The sequence below is a fragment of the Falco peregrinus genome, chromosome 7 (genome assembly GCF_023634155.1).
Source record: "Falco peregrinus isolate bFalPer1 chromosome 7, bFalPer1.pri, whole genome shotgun sequence".
Taxonomy (NCBI): Eukaryota; Metazoa; Chordata; class Aves; order Falconiformes; family Falconidae; genus Falco; species Falco peregrinus.
Genome location: NC_073727.1, coordinates 40,042,543 through 40,062,008, shown reverse-complemented (window position 1 = coordinate 40,062,008; position 19,466 = coordinate 40,042,543). Strand labels below are relative to the sequence as shown.

General features: G+C 35.5%; 1 protein-coding gene across 15 annotated transcripts in view; it reads left to right on the top strand.

Annotated features, from left to right (window-relative positions):
* REPS1 (RALBP1 associated Eps domain containing 1) overlaps positions 1-19,466 on the top strand; it is a 70,068-nt gene that overhangs the window by 32,517 nt on the left and 18,085 nt on the right. For 6 of the 15 annotated variants that reach the window (XM_055809508.1, XM_055809503.1, XM_055809506.1 and 3 more), the window contains 6 exons: positions 4,927-5,054; positions 5,524-5,686; positions 5,990-6,053; positions 6,908-7,062; positions 12,315-12,454; positions 17,003-17,083. In XM_055809508.1, coding sequence (XP_055665483.1) covers positions 4,927-5,054; positions 5,524-5,686; positions 5,990-6,053; positions 6,908-7,062; positions 12,315-12,454; positions 17,003-17,083 — 731 coding nt within the window. The remainder of the gene's footprint in view (positions 1-4,926; positions 5,055-5,523; positions 5,687-5,989; positions 6,054-6,907; positions 7,063-12,314; positions 12,455-17,002; positions 17,084-19,466) is intronic. The other 9 variants (XM_055809498.1, XM_055809497.1, XM_055809507.1 and 6 more) reach the window with 7 other exon arrangements.

Sequence of the window (19,466 nt, the reverse complement as noted above, 5' to 3'; positions counted from 1 at the left end):
GACAGTTGGTCATTCTTTTTCCCTTTGAGCCTACTTTTTTAAGGATGGTATTTTGTAGAATAATTATATTCTGCTGACATTTAGGTAGAACCAGATAGACAGTTTTCTTAAAATCAGCACTGCAAGCTCGTCTTAATTCCAATGCAAGATGTTTTTGAGAAATCAGGTAATTTGCAAGTACCTGATATAATTTCAGTAGGATTTAAGTTAGAGCTGCTGTTTCAGTTGTGATCCAAGAAAAATAAAACCCAGGTCTCTTTGCTTGTATTTCATATTATGTGAAACATCATTTGAGGGTAATGGGGTTCTCAACTGCAAGCCTGGAATGTCAAGTGTGAAAGTGATGAGTCTAATAATAAATAGCATGTTGCCTTAAACCAGAAGAACAAAAATCAAAATGTAATTTTGGGGGGTTTGTTTTGTTCAAATGGGAAGATTCTGACGTAGTAAAGGTATTGCATTGCATCATCATACTGCCACCATGAACAAAATTAAGTAGTGCTTTCTGTATTGAATTGGGTTGTAGAATAATTATTAGATAATGACTTGATTGAAGTTTTTAAAAATCTTACACCTTGTTTTGTATCAGTTTTAAGCATGACTTACAGCTGTGGTTCTCAGTTTCTTGAGGGAGAAAACCTGTTCTCATCTCAACAGAGCAAATTCATTTGGATTTTACAATTTTTTTGCCACTGTGTTGTCCAGTAATTCAGTTAAGATAGTGTTAGTGATGCTTCATAAAGCTGGACTCTGAGGTACTGTCATGACGAGCACAGTGTGCTTATACACACGAAGTTGGAAGGCAAGGTTTGTTACCTTCTTTCGTCAAGCTTTTTTGTAAAGAGACCCCAAAGAGTGCTTGTATTTTACTTTAATACCAGGGATTAAAAATGCAGTGACAGACATTGATCACCTGTGTAGAATGAAGTTTATAGTTGGTTCAGGTCTCATCCTTAAATGTTGGGTTCAGTTCTGTTAAAACCCGAATCTCTCAAGTCTTCCAGGTATCTTTGATTTGACAGTTAAGATAAAGCCGTTCAAAAATCATGTTACATCCCAGTTCTGGCTTGCATCTCTGATCAGGATCAATCTTCATAGAATAATACAGTGAATGACTGAACCCCTTGTAGGAAACTGAATTGTATATGAGAGCTTCCTGTTCCTATAGTTACCAGGGAAGGGAAAAAAATACTTACACTTGCAAAATGAGCTGAAAACATGCACTACAGCTTCAGCTGCTAGAAGTGTGCTAATGGTAGCAAACTTGGAAAGAACCTCTTCCCCATTTCAAATGATGAATTTGAATGGCATGTCAGGATAGAGGCTAGAAATTATTTTTTTATTACCTTGTAGTCCGTTTGGGCTGGAGGCAAAGCAGAGCATTTATGTTGGTAGTACCTAAATAATGATTTCAAACTAGTGAAAAAAAATCTGAGGTCTTCTGTTCAGTCATAGGACCTCTGTTAGCTTTCTTTGGCATTACATCAAAGTTTTGTTTTGATGTCTGAATATGAATGAGAACTTGCAGCCCTAACCCACGCTTCTTTCTTTTCCTCGTTGGGAGAGATATTGCTGCAGTTCATGAAATCAAGAACCAGAAAACTTAATGGACAAAAGTGGAACGTGTCTACTGGGCTAACAGTTTGTTTGCATCTTTAGAGTCCTCCAAGATATTTACTATGCTTGCAGGGGACTGAATAGTCCTTTATTTTTCCTAGCTACTGCTTAACTAAGTGGTGATAACTGGCCTTTTTACAATGTAAAGAATATTCTTACTTGTATGTGATTATTCAGGGAGGGAAGAGCTCCACTTCATTTTATTGCCGAAGTTTTACTCACCTTCTGGTTTTGTTTCATCACAAGTTGGTGGTGAGGAGAGGTCTTGCTAGTTAATGAAGTTGAAATTTTAGTTCTCTGTGAGTAAACCCACATTTGTATAGTTGCTGAAAATTACAGGCTACTCGGATGTTATCTAGATAGACCTTTTCTTACACTTAAATTTGTAGCTTAAAGCAAGGGGGTAACTCTTCTCCCCCAGGAATGGAGGTCATTTTCCACAAGTTATGAATGTGCTGGTAAGATATTCAAGCTAGAGAAGGATATAGAGCAGCAACAGGAATTCAAGTTAGGTCTTCACACTAAACCTAGTGCATTGGGCTTCACCCACTAGTTCAAATCTAACAGCTGGTTTTAGGCCTGCTCTCCATTCAAAGTGCCGTTAATGGTGTTCTCACTGGTGAAAATGCACAGACACCATTGGTGGTTGTTTCTTCATTGGGTTAAGAATCGAGTTAATAAAACAAAAACACACTGGTTGTTCAGAGTCTTCTCTGTGACCCAGTTTTCTTGCACCTTCCCTTCTACCTCAGTGTTCCTTGTCTAGTTTTGTAGTTTGAGAAGGTGAGGAGTGACAGTCTTTAATTCAGACAGATGTACTTTCCATGATTGAGTCCGTGAGTATTTGTGTAGATCCAGGCATCCACTAGTAACTAGTAATCTTTCTCCAGCATTCCTATCCTGTGTCCTAAAATGTTGCATTGCAGAGTGAGTAACAGGAACAGTAAAGCCAGAGTGTTCTTGTTGGGATTATTTGAACAAGTGAGAGAGGAAACAATTCTTGTAATAACTTGTACAGTACTCGGGAGGTATGACAGTTCGGTGCTACTGGCATCTTCGTTGCTGTCAAAGTACAGCTTTGGAAAAGGTGCTGTGCTACATGGGGTACAGATTGAACTGTACGAAGAAAAGTTGTTGGGAGGAGTCAAAACAGAGTTAATGTACAAGTGGTGGTAATGTTAGTGTCTGAGGGGCAGGGAAGGGGAGAGCCATTGTATCAAAACTTTACGTGTGGCATATCCATAGGAAAGATGGGAAGGACTTGTCTGAATCTTAAGTGTTAGCCCTGTGTTTAAGAGACCAGGTGGAGACAGACTGGGCTTTTCTGCATGTTTCTTTCTAGTGTTTTAGAGTTAGGCCAGCTACTGAAGAAGAATCCCAAGGTTAAAAGTATTGTCAAACTCACTGCCTTTATTCTCAGCAATGCTGGATGAAGTTCGCTAGGAGCTGCGGGCCACACAGCATTTCCCAGAAGTGGATGACAAATGTGGGAACAAAAGGAGTAGTCAATAGTGGCTTTTCAACCTAGTAAAGCTAACTTTAAAAAAACAAACTCAAAACCAACACATAATACAAAAAAAACCCCAACAAAACAAACCCTACCCCTTGATTCATATTTTGATGAAATTCAGAAATAATGTAACCTCTCAATTTTTTAAATTTGACTTACCTTCTCCTTCAAAAAAATCTTACTCCTACTGGAAATCTTGATTTTTATTCTGTGTAATGGAAGGTTAAATGTATTGTGCACAATTATGGCTATTGTATGTAGGAGAAGAGCAAGGATAAACTAATTCTAAGCATTTCACTCATTACTTTCTCCTAAGAATAAAAGGGCATTTATGGAATGAAAGAGTAATTGCATACCATTACATGTTAGTATGCAAAATTGCTATTTAATAATGTTACTGCTACTTCAGATGTTAGTCCTTGGTCTGCCTTGCTGATTCTCAGATTTCCTTCACTCTGTTTACTGCAGATTGTGTACGAGTAGTTTATCAGTCTCCAAGAACCTGAAATTGTTGATATGTCAGCTTCATAAATAGATTACCTATATATATATAAATGGATTTCTCATAGCAATATTTTTTAGTCAGCATCCTGACAATAACTTCTTGGGGTTTATTGCTTCAATTTAGATCTTAATGGCAGGATTAAAAATATGACATTAATGTCGTATTTCTTGTTTGTGAGTGTGTGGAGGGCTTACAGAAGCTCACAGGAAGTTGACCTGCCTTTTAAAAGGAAATATGCTTCTAGGTTACGCTGCAGAAATTCCTATCTAAGTATGACATTAACATATTTCAAGAGAAAGCATTTAGTTGCAAGAGTACATTAATCAGTTTCACAACTGTTGTTGTTGTGAACCTGATAAATCTGTAAATCGGAAATGCTGTTCAGATTTAAGAAGTTCAGCATTTCTTTTAGGAGTCAAGGAGTAGGAAGAGTCCTGAGATTCTTCTAGACTTGTTCTAAATGGTTTGTCTTCTCTCTGATCGGTGTTCCATAAATTTTTAATTTGTGACTGGAGAATTTTGAGGGGTTTGTACATAAAGCAGTGGGTGGCCATTTTTCTACAGTTGGTTCATTGTTGTTTTAATATTAAGACATTGAACATCAGCAGTGCTTCAGAAGTAGATTATAACAAGGCACTAGGGTGAATCTCTCAGTAGTTGTGTTCCAGATAGCTAATACATAGATGTCAGCACTATATGTGGATGCTTTTTGTTATTCTTGGCCTGTTTTTAAGCAACTGAGTGAAGTTAGTCTAGAAATAATTCAGGAAAAAAACCCTTACCTTTGCCAAAAAGCCTGATTCTTAAGAGGAATTTCCAAGGTTTTGTTCTTTGAATGGCAAACTAAAATCTAGAAAATAAAGAAGTTTAGTCATAGTGGTGCTAGTGCTAGTATTGTATGCCACTTTTAAATAGCTGTATGTCTGTACAAGTGTTGCTCATTTCAGTTAAGTGAAAATGTGGGGTATTAACTCACTTATTCAAAACCCATTGAATGGGTAAAAGCCAATTTATATTTTACATGTTGTAATAAGCTCATTGCTCACTTCTGTCTTTTTAGTCCAGATTTAATGTGACAAATGTAAAAATCTGCAGGAATGAGTTGTCAAGAGGTGAACTTTGTCATATTGGTGCAATTTGCGTTTCATTTTCCTCACCATTCTACAAGTGTGTATCTCCCTGACAGGAGCATGTGTTTCAGGATTATATTTTTTTTGACTGCTTTCCGTATCCGTAGTTCTTACTCAGTCTTCAGGGTTGCCTTTTGAAAAGGAAATGTTTCTTCTGTTTTCAGGCTCATCTACTTCTAGTGATCCCATGTGGTCTGGCCATTCACCACCACCCCATCAAGAAAATTGGGTCAGTTTTGCAGATACCCCACCAACCAGTGCTCTTTTAGCCATGCATCCTGCTTCTGTCCAGGTGTGACACTTTATTGGTATTTGATTTGCTTCATTCAGATTGATGTTGCAATCCTTTTTTTTTTAAAATAATTTTCATTGCAGATGTTTACTGTGTATCTGTGCTGTAGTCTGTTCAGTGCTATTTACCCAAGAGATACTTGTTTCACTGAGTTGACTTTGTTTGGAATGATTAACTGAAAGCTATTAATTTTAAAAGTATCAATAATTATGTCTTTAAAACATTTGTTTAGCTTTTTTGCATATGTGCCATACCTTTTTTTCTGCTTGCATACCTGCAGTCATTCCTATCCATATGTATCAATGTGCAAAAATACCCTGTCGTCATCCTGTAGATAAAATCTGATGATTTTCCGCAGTTTTTAAACAACTGCGAGATTTAACTATGTTTTATTTTTAGAAGGCAAGAAGTTGAGAAGTCGTAGGAGCATTTTAGGTAGATAATACTGAGGAAAAATATTTCATTTCAGGACCAGACAACAGTACGAACTGTAGCATCAGCTACAACAACAAATGAAATTCGTAGGCAATCAAGTAGTTATGATGACCCCTGGAAAATAACTGATGAACAAAGGCAGTATTATGTTAATCAGTTTAAAACCATTCAACCTGATCTAAATGGATTTATACCAGGTAAGTTGCTCTTTAAAAAATATAATTGTGATTGCAGCAGTTCTGTTACAAAGACTTTGTTGTGCACTTAGGTTTGCATACCATTTTGAAGGAAGTTCTGCATTTTACTGATAGTCTGGTAAACTCCAGTGTAATTCAAGAAAGGACTTGAAACTAATTTGCCTTTCCTTCATTTAACCGTAGTAATTAGTGCCATTTTCCCCAAAACCTTTGCTAAGTAGTTCATCTCCTTGGCCATAACTGTAAGTCTTCTAATGATTTAACTTGATTTAAATATTAAAAATGGTTACTGTAACTTTTCAGGATCTGCAGCTAAAGAATTTTTCACTAAGTCAAAACTACCTATTCTTGAACTTTCTCATATTTGGTAAGTGTGATGCGTCTGTACTCGGGATAATTTTTGGAAAGATGACAGCTATCTGGCAGTCATCTAATAATCTACTTACTAGAAGGTGTTAAGTGAAATTTCAGTAGCATTCTAGTATGTTCAGTCTTACTCAGATTTATGCCAATATTACTTTAGTAGGCTTTAATGGGTTTAGACTGGCACTATTTACAAGGCATTTTGAGCTTTTGAAGAAATGTCGAACATTTCAGAGTAAGAAGTAATTTATTTGAAGTTTTTATTGTTAAAGATGCGATTAGACTTGAATAAATATAGATAAGGAATTATTTAAATAAGTTGCAATAAAATGTACAGATGCAAATATTTTTAAATTCGCTTAGTGAGGCTTGATGACAAATCAAGCTTTGACTAGGTGCAAAGCTTGTATTTCATTGTATTCTGGAATTTGTACTGCATCGTTGCTATCATTAAATGACTTGGCTTAGCAGATTTTATCCTTTTTTCAGTGTAATGATTTCTAATTCGGGTGTTTTTCCCATTTAAAATTAATCACGTTGCTTCTGCACTATCATTTATTTAGTATGCTTTGCCAAAAATGTGAGGCTAATAATATTATGTAGAACTGTCTTAAATGAGTTAAAAACTTGGAGAGATAAAAGTGGGTTTAAATTATCTTTAAGCACTAAGAAATGTTATCAATTAAGGCTCATCTTATTTGAAGACTAAAGCATGTAGCACTACTATGAAGTGTTTAATAAGGTAAAATTAACTATAAACTGCATTCTTTGATTTTTCCAAGTAGTACTACAGAAGTATGTCTTTTGGAAATAAAATAACTGTAAGAAATTTTATTTATACTAAATCTTCCTTTTTAGGGAACTGTCAGATTTTGATAAAGATGGTGCATTGACACTGGATGAGTTCTGTGCTGCATTTCATTTGGTAGTTGCTAGAAAGAATGGATATGATTTGCCAGAAAAGTTACCTGAAAGTTTAATGCCCAAGCTGATTGATTTGGAAGATTCAACGGGTAAGACATGCTTACACAAATGTCACTGTTTTCGAATGATGGTATAGTTGTTACTGTGTATCGGCCGATACGTTAGTCATACGTTAGATAACGTTAGCGAACATGGAGTAAAGTAACATGCAGTTTTTAGAAATCTTAATCAGTAGTCAGGGCTAATCTGAGCAAGTACGTATTTCTGTACAGGGAGGTGTTATTTAGAAACAGTACACATTGGCTATTACACTTGGAAGTACTACCCATGTCCTTTAAAGGTTAACAAAAACAAAACTGTCACAGTATGGATTTTATTCATGATCAGCTACTATATTCCAAATTCCCAATATGGCTATACTTCAGATTTGCTTTCAAGTGAATATGCTTTCTGTTCACCCTCATTTCTGAAAATATGGCATGAGTTTCTTAAGTCTTGAAAATACTTAGAAAATATTCCGGGGTTCAGTGCTAGAGGTAGGATTGTAGTTTAAAAGTACAGGATCAGTAGCACAGATTTTTTTTTTTTTAATTTAATTATATGCCTGACTTGACAAGATCTGTTCCTCATTGCTTTGGCACCTAGTCTTTGTATACATAGTCCTTTGCCTTTGGACACTCCCAGATAAACCATTGAATGTGTGAGTTCTGCTCGTTAGTTTTTTGTGCCAAAAACTCAGTCCCATAACTGAAAAGCAAACTATTGTTCCATGTAAGTGGTGTTTAAAACCATGATGTTTGTAGCCATCTTCCTTTACTTTAGAACAGATGGAGGAAACGGAATATTTTAGAACTGCTTTAGATTACTTTTTAACAAGCAATCTTTGCTTGGAAAATCATGTTACACTATGTGTGCTTAGGTAGTATGATTTCCTAGAATTTTATTTCTTTTTACTGAATACTTCAAAGGTGGTTTTTTAATATTGTGTGTGTGTGTAAATGTCAGAGATTTTCATCAGACAATTATTGAGTTCTTAAACTAGATACTGTGGCTACTACTACTTTTATAATTAAACCATATTTTGTGGGAGTTGCTTGGCTTCTCAGAGAACCTTTCCAACAGCAGTCAGCTGCAACTGCAGTGTTTTCTCTGTGTGTAAGCATTTTGCTATGGCAAAGATATTCATAAGAACTACCTACAATTAACTGTGTGAATAACTAGCAAGTGTCTAAAACCTACCCGTTCCGTTTTTGTGCCAAGCAAAAATCTTGGTAGGAAGTGGAGTAGCACTTACTTGTATAAACCATTATTGTTTTTAAAAAAAAAAAAAAAAAACAAACAACCAAAAAAACCCAACAACAAACAAAAACAAAAAACCCCACCAATAAACAAACCCAACAACTCTATCTGTACTTGATCTACTACTGCCTTTATTGGTAGTAGATTTCAAGGCTTTTTTTATTTAACTGAAGTTGTCTGGAAACTTTTTAAATTGGACATTAAACCAAAAATTTATATGTGTAAGTTCTTATTTTATAGGCAATTTTGTTAATATAAAAATGACTTATTTTCATGAAGTACAAAGTGGACTGTAAATTTGAGGACAAGCTACTTTTAATAGTAAAAAAATAAGTTTTTCCCTCTGGTTATTATAGGGAAGTCACCCTGTTATATAGTGAAAGTTAAAAGCTTACCATCCTGTGTAAGTTGTGCTTAATAAAAAAAAGTTCTGACTGCTACTTAATGTTGCTGTTATAGCTACAACAAAAAGTGACAGTTCTTGCAAACTTCTTGAATTTTCTCCAATTAACTAGTTTTTTTAATTTATTTTTTTGGGGGGGCCATCAGTATTGCAAATAGTTAATCTTTTCTAACACCCAACATGTTTTATCACCACAACTTATGTGTTGAATGAAAAACTTCAGGAAAAGTTATTGATGCGGCTATAGCTTATCCTGTAGTTACAACAGAAGAAATCAGCAGTATATATTTACTGTTTTAATCTAAATAAAAAATCATAGGTCGGTGTGCAGACTAAAATGCATGTTAAATTACATGAGTTCAACTTAAGGGCTGTAAATCAGCCTAGAAAGATCAACCACTTAAATTTCTGTAATAATTTTTTTTTTAGTGCCCATAAAAGCTGTATTTCAATAAAGGTCACTTCAGATAGCATTCTCAGAAATAGAAACTGTAAAGTATGGCACCAGAGTGTCTTTTTGAGTCCACTTTTTTCATAAGATACAACTTTCTCAAAGAAAGAAATGTTAATGATCTGCTGCTGTCTGAACCCTCAGTGCAAATAACATGCTTTCGAATTGTTCAAGAAGGTGAATTACTTCAATGTCTTTTTAAAACAGTTGCAAGATGGTAAACTTTATTCAAAAGCATTAATAGTACTGTTATTAATTCTGTCCTTTTGTCAGAAACTTTCCCCTTGATCTTCCATGCTTTTGCTCTGTGCTTGAAACTTGCTGTCTTTTCATTTTGAACTAGTGGCTGGCAGGAAGTAGCAGAGGCTCCCTGCACCTGTGTGTCTGTTCAGACAGGGGTTGATGCTGGCAGCCTCTCCGTCACCAGCCCCTCTGAATCTGTTATGTGACCAGCTGCAGGTGTTCCAAACCTGTTAACGGATGTTCTTGCCTCACACTGGTTTCATGACCAGGGAATATGTATTTCTCTCACATGGCATAGATCTATTGTATAATAGCGCATTTATATAGTTGGTAAATTTTCTGGTATAGCACTATGCCTCTACAGAATTTTAATAGAAAAAAAAAATGTTAAATCAGGTGCTAGTATCGTTCTGCTGACTGGAGAGAGATGAGGTGGTTTAAGTTCTTAGGCTAATGTGGTAATTCTGCAATACATTTAGTATTTTGAATTGGATTGTAGCAGCTCCGCTTAGGAGTTAATACTGTGTTGGGCTATTTGTAGATGGACAATGTCAGCACTTCAGAATAAGCAGGATCTGTCTGTGTAAGAGCAGCCTGGAGAAGAAAACTGCAGTGAATGAAAATGGGAGCATGAAATCAGGCAGTTTTGTACAAATACTTTTCAGAGTGCTTATACACTTACTTTATGAATTGAATACTGTTGATAGCATCTGCATCATTCTTGGCAGAATTTATGTCTGCAGCTAACAAGAATACTAGTCTCACTTCCTGTTATGTAATAAAATGTGAATATTTTCCTTGAAACTCAAATTTATCTCAGTTAATAAGCTTCCAACCCTTTAAAAAAATCAGCAAGTTTTGCTTCCCTGTGAATTTGTTTTTTGTCTGGGTTGCTGCAACAATGCTGTTTCTTGGTAAGAAAAAAAAAAATTGCCATGCATTGCATCTTACACAATTTAGTTAGCTTAACTCCTGAAGTTTTCTTTAAGTGTCTCATGCATGTTTCGTGTAGATATTTGCAAAGTTCCTTGAATTACAAGTAGCTGTGTAGTCTGTGCACAGCAGTTGTCAGCCTTATCTTTTGACCTTGCACTTAACGCTAGTAGTTAGTTCATTTATCTAGTATACCACTGTTGAAATGAGAATTTTGGGTGCTTTTTTAATTCATTAGAAAACTTTTATTCATATTACACTTCAGGGCAATTAATATGCAGTATGCATTCCCAAAATATTACCACTGACATATTTAGAACTTAGTATATTTTGTGTCCAATGACCACAGCATATCATCTTGATTGCTTGGTGATGTCATTGCATCTGTAAATATCAGCCTGATGTAGCCAATTTTTTATTGCCAGGTGCTTTTTTGCGTGAAGGCAGGTATTAGATGCAGTTCTGTGTGGAATAATTTGTAAAGCCATTTTTCCTAAAAGACAGTTGTACAAGATGCTAGGTGCTGGGCACAATTTTGGGACCATTGAGTCTCAACCTGGTATCTGGCCATTTACTGGAAGTTGACAAGACCTTTGAAAATTTTGATGAGTGACTGGTTTTTGTGTGGCTTTTTTCATGTCAGTAGCACCTCAGTGTCCTTTGACCCCAAGATGGGACACTTAACTTCTTTCTGGACTTCAGTGTTTTGGCTCCTCATCTTAGTCTGTGCCTCTTGCTGTCCCCAGCAGCACTATGGAGACAATAATGGGTTGTTGGTTTTCAAAGGTGCTGCTGGTGACCGTTGTTTGTTCAAGTGTTTCCAGTTCAATTTGACACTGGATTTGTTACAGGTTTCTTCTGAATGGAGAAAAGCAGGCAGAATATTAAGCAGTTGTAGCAAGAGAGCAGGCTGCAGAGTTCAGCTCTTCAGGAGCCTGGAACCAGTCCTTTTTCTAAATTTTAATCACTTCGGTACAGTGTATCACACAGGCTTGTGGCAGGCCTCTTCAATCACATATCTAGCAGTTATTTTAAATAGTAATTCAATTAAGCCATCTTTCCTCTTGTGCAGCATTTTGTCTTGTTTTGAGTTTTAATTCTTTGGACTACAAACATTTTGTTACTATGTCTGGCTACTTACAAGTCACTTCTGTTTCTGTTACTTACATTATACAGTTATAAACTCAGCTTCAGTTTTTTGAGGCTTTCAATGCATTGCTTTAGCTTGTATTGTGTATCTAGCAAAATAAAGACACTAAGCAGGATTTTACTGTGTTAAGCAGAATGCTTAATCTGCTCTTCAGTTTAGCTTACCCAATTCTCTTACAGTTTGAACAGAACAAAAATGCATGTTGCATCATGACAATGTGTGCAACTCTGAAGGAATGTTTCTGCAAGGGACTGTACTTGCTGAAAGCTCAGAGAAAACTGAAATAACAGTAACAATGTACAGTTGCAATGTGACAGCTGCTAGACTTGTTCAGTTTGCAAAATGTGGTGAATGGAAACGCCATTGTTTTAGTACGGAGGCTTAAAACTTAAAATATTCTTTGGGAAATAATCTAAAGGGGAATGGTTTTCTCAATCTGTTTTCATATTTTTGGTTTCTGATTGCATTGATACACTGGCTTTGCTTTAACCTTTCATTTAAGAAAGTATTTTATTCTGTAAGAAACTCCTCAGTACTGGATTTAATGTAATAAATGTAGTGTGAAGTTACTGTCTCAATTTAAGAAAGAATTACTCATTTCTGCATGTAATCAAAACCTAAAAATATTATTTAAAAGCCAAAGTACAGGGAGAGAGTATGGTACAGAGTAATCTTCAAAGTCTAGTTTTCAGAAAGATCCTGAAAATAAGAGTGGCACCTATTAAATAGATTGACTTGAACAAGTGCTTTTTGTCTGCTGCTGGGTATTTACCTGGGTAAGATGAAACCAAAGGTTACTTTGCGCTTTGCATGAGATGACCAGCTATTTTTAGAATAAACTGAATGCAATTTTGGTTTATAGTGATTCCTGTCATTTCAGAAGTTGGGGAACAGACTGGTGAGGTAGGTTACTCCAGCTCTCCAGCAGAAGCACCTCCAAGCAAGTCTCCATCAATGCCATCCCTAAACCAGACCTGGCCAGAATTGAATCAGAGCAGTGAGGTTAGCACTTTTATTTAAGAGTTATTTCATTGCTATTCGATAACTGAATTGTGTACACATCCATAATTGATCATAAGTGGATTGTTGATCGCAAATAATGAAAAAGTTAGCAGGACAGTAGACACAGGAAGGTTCTACACATTAAATGGTAAAAAAGGTAATTCCTTCTGATTTTTGTCTCATTGTGAGGTGAGCTACTACATAATGTTGTTGTTAATGGTATTTAAGCTTTATATTAATCACAGAATTACAGCATTTATTGGAAAAGTTGAATTCATGCTTGGTTTTTTTCCCAGTTTAGGGCGAGGTTTTGGTTGGGTTTTTTTTCTTACCTCTGAAGTGCTTTTATAGCCAAAACTTTTGCAAAACTCAAAATAAATTTCTGACTGACATAGACATTGAGAATTATTTTTGGAGGTGATGTTACCCTGAAATATACCTCACCAGCGACGTAGAGAATTCATAGCTCTGGGTTTGTTTCATAAGCAAAGACACAAAGTTTAATCTGAAGCCAATTGCTGGCTAGATTTTTTTTTTTTTAATTTTGAGCTTTTACTATTATGTACTGCTGCTTTACCATCCTTTACTATACGTATTTACTCTATAAGCAGTCTTATATAGTAAAGCTGTATTCTGGCAGAATTTGAAACTGAAGTTACCAAACAGGACTTTTTATATTTTTATTTTTCCACAAGCATCCGTTATTTAAAAAGCCTGTAAAGGATTGATTCCTAGAGTTTTTCTTGTTGCTGTTTTAACATTTTTGCCTTGTACTTAGAATAAACCAATGTTTTATTCTGAGAACTACTTCAGAGATTCTAATGAGTTCCTGACTACAGCTATACTACAAAGATGATGTAGACTTATTTTTCATTGTAAGAGGGGGGGAAAAGGGGAAAAAGTATTTAAATTATTTTTTTAATAGTCTGAGACTTTCAAGAAGAATCTGAAACTTGTGTTAACATCTAAGATGGTTCTGTCAGTAGCTGAGGATTCTTACCTTCTCTTATTGAAATAGTTTTTTTGTGGCTTTCTTCTTTCTTCATTAGATTTCAAGTGGACAGAAGGGTTGGTAGTAAAAGGTTTAGACAAACCAAAGGAGAGTCAGTATGAAACAGAAAAGAAGCACGTTTTGGGGATTAAAGTTAGGAGCAGAGGGAATTTTCTTCCTTTCTCAGGAAAAAGGATTTTACGAAGCCTGCTGTCCCTCTTTAAGGACGAATGTTATCCTCACAGTGATGTCCTTACCAAATAAAAAACATAGGAAATTACACAGTGACTCTTAGACTTCTGGTAGGAAGCTATGTTTTAGGAGGGAGGTGAGCAGATACTCAGTTGTTGCTAAAAAGCTGTAAATGTCTGAAACTGTATTAAATTTGCATTGATACATTCCCTCATGTTTGCAATAAAGAGTTAATAAGCTAATCATTCAGTAAGCTGCATTGTAGTGGAACACATTCTTTCAGCATCCAATGCAACTCAAGCCAATTGAATATGATAGTTGCAGCAGTAGAACGAAGTTGTTGATGATTGTCAGCCAAAATTTTGCGCTACAAAACTGGCTTTGTCCATTCAGATAGATAACGTGGTATTTTCTTTCTGAAAATCTACTAAAACTTTAAAAGATTTGAAAAAGTTCTCACACTAAATATACTACCAGATACTAACTATACTAAAATTAGAGTTGAACATTTAATAAGTGTTGAGTGTTTTGTTCTAACACAAAGGAATTTCTGACATTTCAGCTATATCGCCGTGCATGCTTCTTGCTCCTCAGCATTTTCTTTTCAGCATGAGTCAGGTCAAAGTCCTCAAGGTTTTAATACCATGAAAAAATTTCTGGTATTACTGCAGGCACCAGTCTAATTGTTTCCTCTTTGAACCTCTTATAACTGTCACCAACAAATTACTCAAAAAACCTGGGCTTTTTTGGATTATTTGCCTTTCCAGGCAATTTCATCCCCGTTAGTTTCAGAACAGTTGCTTACTCTGTTCCTTCTAGCTCATAATTGATTTTTAGACTCCAGTTGCAAGCCTCAGTTACCGTAAGCTCGCAAGTATGAACCAAGGCATCAATCTCCAACTTCAGGATAAAAAGCACCATGAAAATCTACCTAACTCTGGATAATACATGCTTCACGTTCTCATCTCGTCACTCATCACTTCTCTCTTACTTTGGACACCTTTTCCATAAAGTCTCAAGGCTGAGCACTTAGTTGTGAGAGCTTAAAACAAAAATTTGAAAAGGCTACTAAATTTTCACTGAAGACAGTCTAGTGTCATATGGTCATGTTAGCTTTGACACAGATAGGAAGTTCTGCTTTTGAGTTTACAACTGTTACACCTTGTTTCAAATGTCTCGGTGTTCTTTTAGTAATGGTTCAAGTTGCTGTGAGTTTCAGTTTCTAATAATTAACTTTTTGAAAGTATTTTTTGAAACATTTTTGCAAGTCTGGAGGACGAGGATTTTAGTTTAAGCTATTTGGAGCTTTATCCCAGCAAATGAACTTTATTATCAGTGCTTTTAAACCTTGCACAGAGTTTGAGATGCAGTCCAGTAGATACTTAATATATGTAGCTTTCTATTAACCAGGGAATTAGCAGTAACTGGTTTCTGGTAGTATTTCGAGATGGAGCACAATAGCATATTGCCCAGAACAGTTAGGAGGCTTTGGTGTTCGTTTGTCTGTGTGCAGCTAGGGAAGATGGAGATGAGTAATAAATGTCCTGCAATTTGGCTTCAGAGGAGTAAAATAAGAGATAAATTCAGCATACATCTCTAAGAAATATTGTTTTAGCATTGATCTTAACTGTAATGTAGATGCTGAATGCCTTTACAGAAGTTCTGGAAAACTGAGAAACAATTTTTCTGTAAGTGAATGGTCTGTTTTCCAGTCTCGCCAGTAACTTTGAAGCCACTGGCCAAATCAAGTTTAAAAGGGTAGTGGTAGCCCTAAAATAAATATTAATGCACTTCTCATGAAAATGAGCAGCTGTATAAATACAAGAGGCAAAATCAGGGGAAAGGCTGGTGGAACTTGGCCGTTAAGATTCTGATTTGGTAAAAGCTGGCTCAGTGAACTACTTGCAGTGCTACCCCTTCATGAAGGGGTAGAGTGACACGGAGATTAACTGTTTAATACAGGGAGTGGGACAGAGCAGTTGGGAAGGGAAACCTTACGTCCTTACTAAAAGGATTTTGTTAGATTCTGTCCATGAAGTTGTGTTTTGTGTGTTTAAAAAACAAAAAAAAAGCAAAAACAACACAAAACCCACAGGGGGGAAAAAAAAACCACAACTCCCACATACGAACCCATAATCTTTGCCTTAGAGTTTGAAATGAGGAGATAAGGCTCTGTCTTCAGAAGGAGGGGCACCATGCAGGAGAACACTTTATTTAATCTTTTTCTGAATTTAATTTCAGTTGATTGAAAACAGTTACTTAGGAGTTTCTGTAGTTATTTCTGAAGTAACTGTTTTAGGATAGGTTCAGGCTATACACTGATTATAGTTCAGTGTAGAGGAGTATGTGAGATTAGTTTGACTAACACCATATAGTTTGTCCTGTATCTTCTAAAATCATTTACATTAATTTGCCTATAGAAATAGGACAAGAATATTGATTTGTTTTCACAGCTATACTAACACCATTTTTGTCAAATTTTGATGACTACATTTTTTTTATTTGTAGTTTTTGTTGTAGCGTTTGAAACTTTGTTAACATTTACTTGTTATTTTACCAAAATATAACAAGTTTAGCATTCCTATTGTGATTTGTAATCTGTTTTCTGGATCACAGACTAATTTTATGTACTCTGGTGCTTTGTTGATCCAGTTGTTGCTGTAGCTTGACTTATTAAGCATGGGGACTCTTGACAACCATGATACAGCATGCTTATATCTTGTAAAATTGTTCAGAGATGGACTTACTTGCTTTTGGCAATCAACAGTATGTTTGAATTTACTACTTTGCCTTGTCAGTGATTTAGATTTGTAAAAATGCTCTTTTACAGTACAGAATCACTTCTCAGGGGTTGCACTGGCAAGCTGGACTGGTGTAATTGGAGTACTCTGATCAGTGTTCATTTGTCTGGGATTTTGTAAGGAAATCAGAATTTACAAAAGAAGTTAGAAAGTTGTCAGCTACAAAGCTGAGGAACCTTTCTGTGGATTTTATAATTACAAATACACACGTTGTGTCATTGATTTTAGCTTTACAGTATTTGAATGGCTGGGTTTTTTTACTTGTATGATTTTCATTGCCAAATATGAACTCTGAAGGTACTTCCATGTTGACTGTGCATCTGTATCCTCATTGAGAAATGTGGATGTAAAGACTAATATTGACAGACAACAAACTTGGTTGCACAACAATTTGAGACTGAAATAGAAATACTTCGTGTATTATTGTGCATTCCAAGTCAAGTACTGTCCAGAGCACGTATAGTGCTTACCAGTGCAATCTCCAAACTACTATGCTAAATCTCCTCAGTGATCTTTTACTCCCATCTTTCTGATCATGCTGACTTCTCTCCTCTGTCTGTTCAGCAGTGGGAGACATTTAGCGAACGCTCTTCAAGCTCACAAACTCTGACCCAATTTGATTCTAACATTGCACCAGCTGATCCTGTAAGTCAATCACTTAGCTTGCTTGTTTGGAATTAATTTTATTAACACTGAATTTCCATTCATTGTATTTAGCTGTTATGCATGATTCCATGGATTGCTTTTTGGGGAACGGTAGCAGGCTTCTCAATTTTTGGCTTATACTAGGTATATAAATTTTCTAGTCGGCTCATGTTTAATATCTGAGTGCAAAGAATGCTTTTTTCCCTTTGATTTAGATGTAATACAGCACGGCTAGCAAAATCTGTATTACACAGATTATTTAAACATAATGTTTTTTTGAAAATGTTTGTAAGTCAATGCAAGGGCTACTCCCAGTGATAAACCAGTCTCATTCTAGACTTTGTCTTCAGTGTTTCATTTCTTTCAAGTTGCAGAGCTTGATTTGCATAAACTCTCTAGGAGTTGACAATGCCAACTTAACTGAAAAAAACTACTGGACTTTAGCGGGTGGGGTATTTCATATTCCTAATGTTTTCACCAAGTTATTTTATTAATAGGCTTTTAGTATTTCTCCAGCTAAACTAGTGTTGTTCTAATGCGTTACTCAGTGAGGAGTGCTCTGAAGAATTATGTAGTTAAAGTGTCTTGCCAAGTTTGGGAGCCAGAAATTCACTACAGTGTTTCAAGTTCTGCTGGTTTTAAACTTTCACAGCATGTGACATTGAAGCAGTTCTGAAATGCATTAAAATTACTTCAGTATTTAGCTGCTGCTTTCATCCTGCTTCTCTTACAGATTTAATTACCACTGTTAAGAGTCCATTTTAATTTAATTAGTGTTTAGTGTTCATTTGATTATATAACAAAATATAAGAGGTGTACATAATATGCATTTAACCGCTTTTGATATTAAATAGGTCACTTCTGAAAAGATACAATACATAAATATACAAATACTTCAAATACATCAGTGTTCCACTCTCAGGGTTAACACTGATGTGGAAATAGCATTTGTAGATGCTGGAACCTAGAATTCAAACTGCACTGTTCCCTGTGCTCACAATTGCCTTTAGTAAACGTTCCAAACAAATTAAAATTTCATAGTTAAAGTGAAAACTAGCCCTTTTTCATCTGAGAGCCTTCTTTGGTTAAATGTACTGTATTGTTTTAATGAAGTAAACATGATGGAAATCAGTTTATAGATGCTTCTTACTGTCAAGCAATTATACACAGTAAAGAGCTATCGCTATCTTGTTTCCACAGTAAGAGAGTAATTTTTTTATACATAATTAGTAAATGACAGAAATCTGAAGTTTGAAATTTTCCCCATATGTTAATAACCTAAAATGTAGAACAGTGGTATATGTATAGAACAGTGGTTAATGTATAGAAAACTCATATATAGCCATGTGTGTATAAACAGAAATTAAATAGAAACACAAAAATTATCCTGGAAGATCACACTCTTGAGATGTTCTCTTACAATGCTTGTAGTTAAGAATAATTTTGAAGAATGGTGAGCATCGTTAATGCTTGCTAAGGGAACAGGTTTTTGGGAACAGATGCTTCAGAGACTTCATTTTCATATGCAAATAAGAACAAATGACAGCAAATTTTCAGTAGCAGTGCGCAAACTTCTTATTTTAGCAGTCTCAACAGTGATGCATAGGACTGATTTCTTGAACAACTGCTTTCCTAGATGAATTGGCTTTCCTGAGCAGTTGTTGATAACTAACTAATGAGTAAATTCATAGATGGGGGGGGGGGGGGTTCTCTTCTTGTTGGAAAAGCAGCTTGTAAAGTCAGATTCATGATCTGAATTAATACATTATATAAAAATCCATTTAACTACTTGAGACATTCTTGTAGTAGCTGCACATTAAATTACAGCAGAGGACTGAAGTAGCTACAGCAAGAGAGCGATCTTTGCATGATAATCCCATTATGAGGCAGGCAGGGAAGCAATATATTTAAAAGTGGTAACTGTGTCTAAAAGGCTGGTGCAACAAGTGTGTTTGAGCTGTGACTATGAAGCTGTTTTAAAAATTTGTATTTGCAGCAAGTAGTGCAAGTCAGTTTAAACAGTTTTAGAAAATATTAGTGTAAGTGTATTATGCTTGGTGAAATTTATCTACTTAAGTAGTCAGAACAGATTAAATTTCTGATAAAAGGGTAGTTTTGAAACTTTTTGTTATTTCTAGGGACAGAATATAATCTGGGGTGGTTTTTTTGTGTTGTCCTTGTCCCACCCATTCATATATTCTGAATATAAATGACAGTAAAAATAACAAACACTCAGACAGCTATGTCCATATTTTTGTTACTTGTGAACAAAGGTAAAGTTTTGAGATTTATTTTTTTTTTAGTTATCTACACTCAGTCTCCAAACCAAATGGAAAGGGCTATCTATAAAGTACATTAAAATGGAGTCCCTTGTCTGAACTAC